The sequence below is a fragment of the Lactuca virosa genome, chromosome 4 (assembly GCF_052849685.1).
Source record: "Lactuca virosa cultivar CGN04683 chromosome 4, Lactuca_virosa_CGN04683_v6, whole genome shotgun sequence".
NCBI classification, from domain to species: domain Eukaryota; kingdom Viridiplantae; phylum Streptophyta; class Magnoliopsida; order Asterales; family Asteraceae; genus Lactuca; species Lactuca virosa.
In genome coordinates this window covers 344142990-344154375 of record NC_136429.1, presented here as the reverse complement: position 1 = coordinate 344154375, position 11386 = coordinate 344142990, and the positions used below count along the sequence as shown (strand labels likewise).

At 37.1% G+C, this 11386-nt stretch overlaps 1 protein-coding gene across 1 annotated transcript; it reads left to right on the top strand.

Annotated features, from left to right (window-relative positions):
• The first annotated feature begins 4363 nt into the window (after nucleotides 1-4363).
• Nucleotides 4364-6471, top strand: LOC145108615 (uncharacterized). Its single transcript, XM_079045655.1, has 2 exons — nucleotides 4364-5907; nucleotides 5993-6471. Exon 1 carries the CDS (start codon nucleotides 4487-4489, stop codon nucleotides 5900-5902), a length of 1416 nt encoding a protein of 471 aa, XP_078901781.1. The 5' UTR covers nucleotides 4364-4486; the 3' UTR covers nucleotides 5903-5907; nucleotides 5993-6471.
• Nucleotides 6472-11386: the final 4915 nt, after the last annotated feature.

The window sequence follows — 11386 nt, the reverse complement described above, 5'->3', positions numbered from 1 at the left end:
ACAGATTAACCAAATCCGCACACTTCTTACCAATAAAAGAGACAGACAAAATGGAGAAACTGACAAGGATCTACATTAAAGAAATAGTGCGCCTTCACGGAGTACCGATATCCATTATCTCCGATAGAGATAGTCGGTTGACGTCCCAATTCTGGCAGTCACTGCAAAAATCTATGGGAACTAGGCTGGACATGAGTACAGCCTACCACCCACAGACTGACGGGCAGAGTGACATGTGAAGTGTTGAGAGGAATGGACAAGAACCTTGTAGTCAGGGATGACGGGGTTCGTTGTCTCATGAACCGGATCTGGACACCAAAATTTGGTGGATTCAGGGACGTTTTCATGAACGAAGCTCATAAAACTCGTTACTCCGTGCATCCCGGCTCAAACAAGATGTACTTAGACCTCAAGAAGCTATATTGGTGGCCGAACATGAAATCCGAAATAGCTACCTTTGTGGGCAAGTGCCTGACTTGCGCCAAGGTTAAGCTAGAGTATCAAAAGCCCTCGGGACTACTTCAACAGCCAGAGATACCCGAGTGGAAGTGGGAGCGGATTATGATGGATTTCATTACCAAGTTACCTAAGACAACGGGTGGACTTGACACCATTTGGGTAATCGTCGACAGATTAACCAAATCCGCACACTTCTTACCAATAAAAGAGACAGACAAAATGGAGAAACTGACAAGGATCTACATTAAAGAAATAGTGCGCCTTCACGGAGTACCGATATCCATTATCTCCGATAGAGATAGTCGGTTGACGTCCCGATTCTGGCAGTCACTGCAGAAATCTATGGGAACTAGGCTGGACATGTACAGCCTACCACCCACAGACTGACGGGCAGAGTGAAAGAACCATTCAAACGTTAGAGGACATGCTAAGAGCTTGTGTGATAGACTTTGGTAAAGCTTGGGATACTCATTTACCTCTTATCGAATTCTCATACAATAATAGTTATCACACTAGCATCAAAGTTGCTCCGTTCGAAGCCCTCTATGGCCGTAAGTGCAGATCACCCCTGTGCTGGGCTGAGGTGGGCGATACACAACTAGCAAGAGGGCAAGTCCCTAACAGTGCAATCACTGGCCCGGAGATTATAAGGGAAACAACCGAAAAGACCATCCAAATTCGAGAACGAATGAAGGCTTCGCACGACCGACAAAAGAGCTATGTAAATAAGAGACGGAAACCTTTGGAGTTCCAAGTTGGGGATCGAGTACTTCTGAAAGTATCACCTTGGAAGGGATTAATACGTTTTGGAAAACGTGGGAAACTAAATCCAAGGTATATCGGGCCATTCGAAATCCTCGCCAGGATTGGCCCGGTGGCATACAAGCTACGATTACCACAGGAACTCAACCACGTTCATCCTACCTTTCATGTGTCAAACCTGAAGAAATGTTTGTCTGATGAGACCCTTTTCATTCCTTTAGAAGAAATTGAGATCAATGAGAACCTCCACTTCGTAGAGGAACCCGTTGAAATCATGGACCGAGAGGTCAAATCGACGAAACAAAGCCGCATTCCAATCGTAAAGGTCCGCTGTAACGCCAAACGAGGGCCCGAATTTACTTGGAAACGTGAGGACCAAATGAAACGAAACTATCCACATCTATTCCCTAAACCTTGGTGTCCCACTCAAAATGCCAATTTCGGGACGAAATTCCTTCTAACGGTGGGATAATGTGACAACCGTCAAAATCGAGTCAAAGTCAAAGTCAACAAGTCAAAGTCAAAGTCAAAGTCAACAAGTCAAACCGGTCGAACTTAACTAGTAATTCTATGTTAAAAGTTATTCTATGTATAAAAATGTGCATTTATATGTCAAGAATCCAAGTGTCTCGGAAAATCTATGTGTTTATCAATGTAAAACCCTGAGAAGGGAGTTAAACGCATCAAAACATGACTATGGACCCTTTTGGGGACTTAAAATGATCATAAACGAAGCATAGCGGGGTGCACAGACCTTGCATTGCGTGACAATACGATAATATTGACAAAAAATGAATCTCTCCCAAATCTCTCCCAAATCTCTCTCAAAATCTCTCTCAACTTTTTATAGTCATCCGGGTCATCCCGACCCTTAACTTGGCCAAAAACCGCTTGAATCGGGGAGTTATATTGAAAAAAAAACAGCTAATTAGGGCCGAAACCCTTAGGAACCGAACCCTTAGGGACCGAACCCTAAGGAACCGAACTCACCCCTCTTGTGGACCGAAGCTGCCATAGAACCGAACTTAGCCTTCAGGACCGAAGTCAGCATATCTCGGACCGAACCTCAGTACAACCGAAATGAACCAAGCCCTCGATCCATTTCGGTTCCCTCTCACCTTCGGCCCCGAGACCACCCTTCGGCCCCGAGACCACCCTTCGGCTCCGAGTTTCGCTTCTTTCCTTCCTTCGGGCCTGAGCCTCCCCTTCGGTTCCCTTGTGCCTCTCTCGGTCCTCAGCAATAAGAACCGAACCCCTCGCAGGTTCGCTCCTTATGTCCGGTTTTCGACTACTTTCGCCTGTTAAGCCCGTTTTTGACGTTTTTGACAGGGATTTTTCACCAAATTCATATTTTTATCATTTTAAACTCCATAAACTCATATTTTATTCATTTCTCAAGGATTTATTAATTATAAATCATTATTTTACATTAAGAAGAGTATTCTACACCACAAGTGGGTCAAGTGTGCCCACTTGTCTTCATATGTCATCTTCTCATTAGTCCAACCCTATCCACATCACACAAACCAAGGCAAACATCCCCTCATCCTTGCAACTTGCACCAGCAACATCTATATAAAGAAATCCCTGGAGGATTTCTTGGCTTACTTTGATCACTTTCAAACACTTTTACACTTTTCAAACCACCAAGAGAGCCTCTTTTTCTCTCTACTTCCAGCCACTTTTTGGAAGTGTTCTTGAGCTATTAGTTCACTTTTTGGTAAGTATTTCATCTAAACTCAAGTATTATTCCATATTTTCATAACATCCTTGAGTCATCTACCCACATTTTAACACCAAAAATCGTTCTTAGGATCATCCAAACTCTCACGTGTTCATCAAGTGTTCTTGACTTGATACTCTTAAGTACCACATAAAAGTCATGTAGTTATAATCAGAATCTCTTGGAGGGAGAGCGTGATAGTTATGTATAGATCTATATTGGGTCTGACAAACCCGCACCTAAGCTGCTTGCAATAGCTAGACCGACAGGTCTTGGGTGACAAATGTCATAACATTTCGACGCCTGAATAACGTCGTATACGAGGCCTTCAAGTCTTTAGCATGGTTATAACAACTCACATGGGGAATTAACAAAACATATAGTTCACGGGAATTCAAAGATTTCACAAAAAGGAGTTTTATTTAAATACAAAACCACACATAAGTATGACGATTTACTTACATATACTAAGTCTTGGTTCAGATAAGACTACAATAAACCTTTTAGAAAATATTGGATTTTCTGGAAACAAACTTGTAACAAACTTTAAGGAAACAACATTCATTTTTCATTCATAAAATGCTTATGAACTCACCAGCTTTATGCTGATACTCTTTTAAAACAACTTGTATTCTCAGGTAATCAGTAATACAAGTAATCACAAGATTTCTGAAGTCAAGACGCTAAGGCGTAAAATTTTTGCAATATTTTGACATCATATGTAATTTATTTGGAAACATGTACTTTTGAAACGATGTAACCTTTTAAATTATATTTATGATGGTTGTGTTTAGTTTCTTCACTATGGTTATGATACTGTGCATGACGTCCTCGGCCCCCGAACGTTTCCGCCGTTCTGGTTTGGGGGTGTGACAGTACCTTTAACTTTTAAATGCATGTAGGATTCTAAAATTTTATATGGGAAAATAAAAATCATAATTACTAAAATACGTATTTTGATTTCTTAAATATGTTTTATTGACTTCTGACCGGAGAGAAGGGCTCATGTCCAATTTAGTTGTATTCTTCAATATAAATGTATGCAAATTCATTCTTCACAAAGTGAGTTTGTAAAGGGGTTAATGCGGGCTCATCTATATTCTGTGAACTAAAAACTGAAAACGAAATATTTAGATATTTATGTAGATACTCGGTCCATAAAGGGCATGAAGAGTCCGCAGAAGCGCTTGTGCGGACTAAATGGTTATTTAAAAAGAAAAAAAACTATTTTTTGGTTATTTTTTTGGCACTAAAGTTAGTGTTTTGGTCAATTTTTTTAAATTTCTAAACATTTTTGAATAATCAATCATTTTTAACTTATTTAAAATATATATTTAAAAAAAATTACAAAAATCACTTTTAAAAAATATTTATCAACAGCCAAAAGAGTTATTAGTTTTTGAAAAGCTACTAATCAAAAAACAGTTTAAAAAAAAATCCGAAAGACCGGAGAAAAAGTAATTCTCACAAACGTTTGACGCTTGTGTTGAAACAAGATGGTGCCTGTCGTTGCAAAGATCGAATGATATCGATTGCTCCGACATGATGAACACTCACCCCAAGAAGCTGTTAATCCTCAGGTTCTTCTTAAACCCTATTGCTTTAAAAACCCCAAACCCTAATTCATTCATATCATCGACTACCTCCTCTTTTTTGTCCTCAGAATCATCTTCTAATAATCACCTATTTTCCGTTCTTCGTTTTTTCTCTGTCACGTCAGAGGATGAACGACCGATTTCTGATAAAAATGTTGGATTTCAAGACATGACCCTGACCCATCCTCTCGTGACAAGAAAGAGACCCATAGATTTGCCTCAGCCACTCGGTGTGTCGCCCCAAATGGTTTCTCAAGTGATTGATGTGGTGACGAGCAGTAACGGTGATTGCGGATCTAAGTTAGATTCCATGGGCATAACACTCTCTAAGAGATCCGTATGTGAGATTTTTAGGGTTTTGAGTTGCGATAGAGTACCTGGACTGAAATTTTTCGAATGGGTTCGGGATAATAATCCGGATATTCACCGCAGTGCTGATGTTTGTAGTCTGATGATTGATAACTGTGGTTGGTTAGGTGATTACGACACAATGAAGGATCTGCTGATGCAGTTTAAACAGGAAGGAATCTGCCTTACAGACAACGCGTTTGCATTTCTACCTGTACTCGGTTCAAGTAAGTCTCATGCCATGGAATCAATTTCATTAATAATTCGGGTTTTGAATGAAGTTGGAGGTTCTATTCGTAGCTCTGGTGTTTTCTCCATGATTCATATGCTCTGTGTTATTGACTCTTTTGAATTGGCCAAGTTTGTGATGGAAGTTACAGAGAAGAAGCTGAATTACTATGCCATTATAGCTCGTGAAAAATGTAGAAGAGGACATTCAGACGAAGCTTATGCCTTACTTGGTGAGATGCGGATGGCAGGTTGCGAACCAGACTCCAAAATTTACAACTACATTCTTGGTAGTTTATGCAAAAATGATAAGCTTCCTGAAGCTATGAATTTGCTTAAAGAAATGAAAGAAGCGGGTGTTGATCCAGATCCGATAACATTTGAAGTAATCATTGCAAATTCGTGTAGATCTGGGAAGATGGAATTTGCAAAAGATATTTTAAAGAGGTTACTGCATATGGGTCATACACCTCGGCTTACAACTCATGCTGCTTTTGTGAAAGGCTATTTTGATGCTGGAAAATATGAGGAGGCGTATGAATATGTAAGGGATATTGAAGTGAAGAAGATGCCTGCTACGAATAAGATGTATGGGTTTCTTGCAAGGATGCATCAGAGAAATGGAAATATTGTTGTTGCTTGTAGGATTCTTGATGAAATGATGGAGAAAGGTCTGAAGCCTGACTATAGAAATTATAAAAAGATTGAAAATGTGTTGAGGCACACTGGTGGTAGGCATTTAGCTCAAGATTTACAGAACAAGTTCTCAAAATTTAGAGTTGAATAAGAAAGGTAACTTACAATAATCTGATTTTTGTTTTTTTTTCTTCTTATTCTTTACTGTAGTCGTGAAGAATATATCCTTTATTTGTTTTAGACAAATTGATGCCAAAAGGATGAATGACATTTGGGTGGGTTTAGTGTTCTGATTATCTGCAATCAGGTCTAAGCAGAAAAGAAATATTCTTCCAGCAATTTTCTCGCATGTTATGAAGTTGGTATAATAACATTGATCATAATTCTTATTATTGAAAAACTATGGAGTCTTCAGGCTCTGCATCCAAGTCTCAAAGTTGAGAAAGCAAATATCTATTTATTAGTTTCCAACCTTTTCCATAATTTCCCATTTTTCTCTACATGAAGATTCTCATAAATCGCCCAACCCTAGATTGAGGTTTAGTAGTGGAAAATGCTGTCTGGAGCTTGATGAATGTTGCTAGAGTTATTGAAGGTATATGCGGAGAATCTTGCACATTGCTATGATTATATTTGTTTGTTTGCTTGCTTAGTTTTGGGGCAAGCTCTATGTTTATCTAGGGTTTTGTTTGGATGATTATTATTGAATTTCTTGGTAAATGTCTTGATACTTACAAATCACATCCTCCTAATAAACTAAATTTGGCTCCAAGTGTGAGTTCATGAAGGTTTTTGAGTTGATAAATTAGATTTGTTTAATTCAGCTCAAGTATCTTATGCTATTATGTGGCAAACAAGGCAATGCACTTGTTTCTACTTTCTAGTATATGTGAAAGATGGTTACGTGTTTTATCTATTATTTTGATGATTTGTTCAATTCAAGTCAAGTTTCCTTCCGTTGCCCATTTCATTAAAGTTTAGGGATGGCTTTTAGAATGACTTTTAACTTTTTCAAAAAGTCAAAAAGATGTTTGGGTAATAGAAAAGTTTTTTTTAAAATGATTTTTTGCATAGAGTAAAATGAGGGGTTTCAAAAAGTCACAAAAACCTAACTTTTTGTAAATTTACATGTAAAAGTTAAGCTAAAAGTCATTTTGCTAATCCAAACACTTTTTAAAGAGCTTCTTTTACAAAAAGTCTTTCTACAAAAAAGACTTTTTATGTTTAAAAGCAATCCCAAACACCCCCCAGTCTAGGATTGTGTGTTAACAATTAGCTGTTAAACACTGTGTTTGTTCAGTGAGGTAACGCTAATTTTCTTTTCTAATTTTCTTTTTTGATTCATTAGTCAATTTAGAAACAAGCACTTGTAGCCAACTTCTGAGTTAATTAATGGAATTTTGACTTATTAAGGTAATTAACTTTTCGGTTTGTTCACATCCGGGTAAATTTTTTTTTTGTATACATCTAGGTAACAAATTGTTGTAAGTGTTCACATATGACTATTATGACCGGATATAGCAGGTTATATCCGGTCATAATGGTCATATGTGAACACTTTCAACAAGTTCGTTACCTAGATGTATAAAAAAAGTTACCCAAATATGAACAAAACGAAAAGGTAATTATCCTGATAAATCAATTTCCATTTTTATTAAGGTAATCGATCATAATGTTTGCAATATTAATAGATTCAGTTAAATTTCCTTAAAACAATATTTATGACCATTTATATTGGTTACGACATGTTGGGAGTCGTTTTTGGTCACAACATGGTGGTGCCGTAGCACTAGCCGATCTAGTCTACGATTAATGCTAGTTGGTCAAGCTAGTTAGAGTCGGTTACGGGCGGTCCTAGGCTGCCCTGGGTGGTCATTGGCGGTCTAGGCGATCTAACCTGGTCAAAAAGTCAAACAATCAAAATTTTCAAAAAAAAAGTCCTGTAATATCGCAAAATCTAAAAAAAAAAAATCATTTTTAATTAAAGAGAAATCATTATTTTCAATCAACCCAAATCATAAGAACCCAAGATCAAATACAAATGTTCCAATATCAATGTATCATAATATCTCCAAAACAAGTCACCGAAGGATGTGTACGATCACGCCTTTGCTTTTCCCCGATCATCTAAAGTACCTGAAACATAAAACTTAATCTGTCAGTCAAAGCTTAGTGAGTTCCCCCAAGTACCACACACAACCATACATATAACAACATGTATATATGAGCCTTCGGCCTAACTGGACCACCTCGCAGGGCCTGCAGCCTATCTGGACCGCTCTCAGAGCCTTCAGCATGACCAGACCACCTCGCAGGGCCTACAACCTATCTATCTGGACCACTCTCCGGGCCTTCAGCATGTCTGGACCACCTTGCAGGGCCTACAGTCTATCCGGACCGCCTCGGGTATTTTGGCCTTCAGATAAAAACTACTTCTATATAACGACGATGTGTGTTTTTCCATGTCAAATCTTGAGGTTTTTTTAATTATATATATATATATATATATATATATATATATATATATATATATATATATATATATATATATATATATATATATATATTCGGAAAAGTCCTAATATTTCACCCTAATTTACGAAAAAGTCCTAAATTAAAATTGGTTTATGAAAAAGTCATAATTACCGGAAAAAATGACGATTTGACCATTTTTTCCGGTTTATCGGTTTCAATACTTATCTGGTTTCATTAAAGTCTCATTATTTTACCATAATTTTCATTAAAGTCCCATTATTTTACCATAATTTGGGACTTATTCGTAAATTATGGTAAAATAATGGGACTTTATTAAAACCGGGTAAGTAATGAAACCGGTAAACCGGGAAAAATGGGCCAAATCGTTATTTTTACCGGTAATTGAGACTTTTCCGTAAACAAATTTTAGTTTGGGATTTTTTCGTAAATTAAAGTAAAATATTGGGATTTTTCCGGAGATTTCCCTATATATATTTATCAAAGTAGTGTATTTTAAAAAGATATTTACCAAAATGGTGTGGTACAAAAAAAAAGTTACCAAAATGTGTACAAAAACACAAAAAAATTTAAAAAGACAGTTACCTGCTACTGCCGATCATCATGGTCATATGTGAACACTTCCAAAAAGTTTGTTACCTAGATGTGTACAAAAAAAATAGTTATCCATATTTGAACAGTCCGAAAAGCTAATTACCTTAATAAGTCAAATTCCCTTAATTAATCAACATATAAAACCAACTACTTCTTGCCCTTAGGCATCTTATTTAGTTATTCCCAATTTCCTACTTCTTCTTACTTGGTTCCATATTCCTTACTCAAGCCTCTCCCTTTTGCTCATTGCAACTTCTCAAATTGTGCCCTTTATTGTTACACTTTCTGCATGTCACAATTAGGTATTTCATACTCAAGCTCTTCCCTTGACTGCATGGCTCATCATCAACCCTTTTCATCTTCTTTTTTGGTCGCTCCACTTGCATGTTTGTTTGTTTAAGGCCGAAAAATGAAAATGGAATTGTAGTAAATAGATTTTTTTTAAATGTTCGAAGGCAATGAGTGTTGTAGGACAAGTAGACTTAGGCGTTGTTTGATAGATATTTTTCCAGGTCCAAACAAATCTTTCCAGCTGAATAAAATGGGCTCTTTTCTGGTAAGATATGTCTTTCCCAGAAAACCCTAAAACCATATCTTTATAGTTGAATGATTATTTTTCATCATTCAACACAGTCAGTTAGATGTACAATCAAACAACATGGTTTCTTTCCCAATTAATAAAATTTTCTAGACAACACCTTTCCAGACAACAACTATCAAACGGACCCTTAGGTCACTTACTTCTATTTATTGCATCCGCTTTATACTTATACATTTCCTTTCATATATCAAGCCGGTAAGTAGGGTGGACCTATTTCTCAAGACCATGCACATTTTTCGCCCCATGTTGTATTTAATACCAAGTTGCACTTACTACATGGTTGTAGGGCATGCCAGTAATATCCCAATACATGCAAGTTCATGTCTTGTCTTTCAAATTAACAACATACCGGTCCTTCCATGGAGTTGTTACTTGTGTTTTGTCAGCCCCATTAAATATATATATTTTGACATGTATCTTGTGGTAAGTGGACCTTGACATCTATCAATAAATTTTTTTTATAACACCTATATTGTCTATTAAATACCATCTAATATATTCAAAACAAGTTATGATAAAGTTGTCCCTACCATCTACTATCTTGGAGATATAAAATAGGTATGGACACTAGCTTGTCCATGTTCAATCTAAATCCTAATTTCTTTATTCTTAGGAACATACCTAGCCAAATGATGCATGTCCATGTTGTTGCGAAGGAGTAACCCGTTATCCATTGTTATCCATTTCTACTTTGGGAATTAGGAAATGATAGTAGATAGTCTCACCACTTACATATCTAAGTTCCTAAAGCATGACATCTAGTTAATACATTGAGATTATGTCCATGCCCACATAATCCATGTAATCCGTTTTTCCATCAACATAACATCTCCTTGGATATTTGGTAAGATGTCATCACGATGAACCTTGTAAGTGAAAAAGTTGTCCGACCCACTTAAAAAATTAAAAAGAAACATGGAAGGGGAAACTTTAAATACATAAGCGTTGCACATATCAAGTTATTACTTGCCATTGTAAGGTCCCGATGTTGAGGTAATCCCAATTTTAACCCTATGTATGAATAAATATTTCATTTTAGTCCTTGTGCATAAGAAAGAGTGCAACATGGCCCATAGTGGCATTTTGGACATTTCTGGCCGGAACTTAGTACGCTGGGCGTACTCTTCGTACACAAGGCGTACACGCGAGGGACTTAGTGTTGGATTGGTGTCTAAGCCCATAACTATTTTGGTATGTACTTGACCCGATTGCGAGCATGGTCCTTTTGGGTTGCCTTCACCAAAGCAACTTGATAGGATGAATTATGGAGAGAGAGGATTAATTATGATTTATTAATATATTATGAGAATAATATATTAAAGGAGAAATCATATTGTTTAATTAATATTAGTCAATAATTAATTAAGAATTAATTTTGTGGCTAAAAGAGATTAATTAAACTTAGGGGACTAGAACTATCAATTGTGTGATATTCGAATATTGGGCTAATGGACTTCATATTAGAGGAGTGGACGAATTCTATGGGGAAACCTATTAGAAATCGTCCAAGGCCTCGAAGGAGGGAGTTCATGGGTTGCTTAGGGCCTAAGCAGTCAAATTAGGGTTTCCTTGTTAGATAACCCTAATAGCCTTACTATTTAAGGACCCCTAGGGCACCAAAAACGTGGCTAAGAGTTTTCTTAGGGTTTCTAGACGTTTTTGGTGTCTTCTCTCTCCTCCTTCTTCATCCTTATTGCTTATGGTGTTTGTGACTCCATTAGAGGTGTGACACTTGTGACACTAAGCTTTCAGAATCCAATTACAAGAAGGAATCGAGATTGTTATTGCTACATAACAATCAAGGTAAGATCTAAACCCTAAGTCATATGTTATTTGATTATCACATGTTAGATCTAGGGTTTATGGCTTTGGATGATTATTGCATGTTCATTAGACAAACTAGATCCAAAGCTTTAGGGTTTGCATGTACACCATAGGAATGATGTA

Coding starts and splice junctions, on each gene's coding strand:
- LOC145108615 (XM_079045655.1), top strand. CDS start 4,487: ATGATGAACACTCACCCCAAGAAGCTGTTAATCCTCAGGTTCTTCTTA.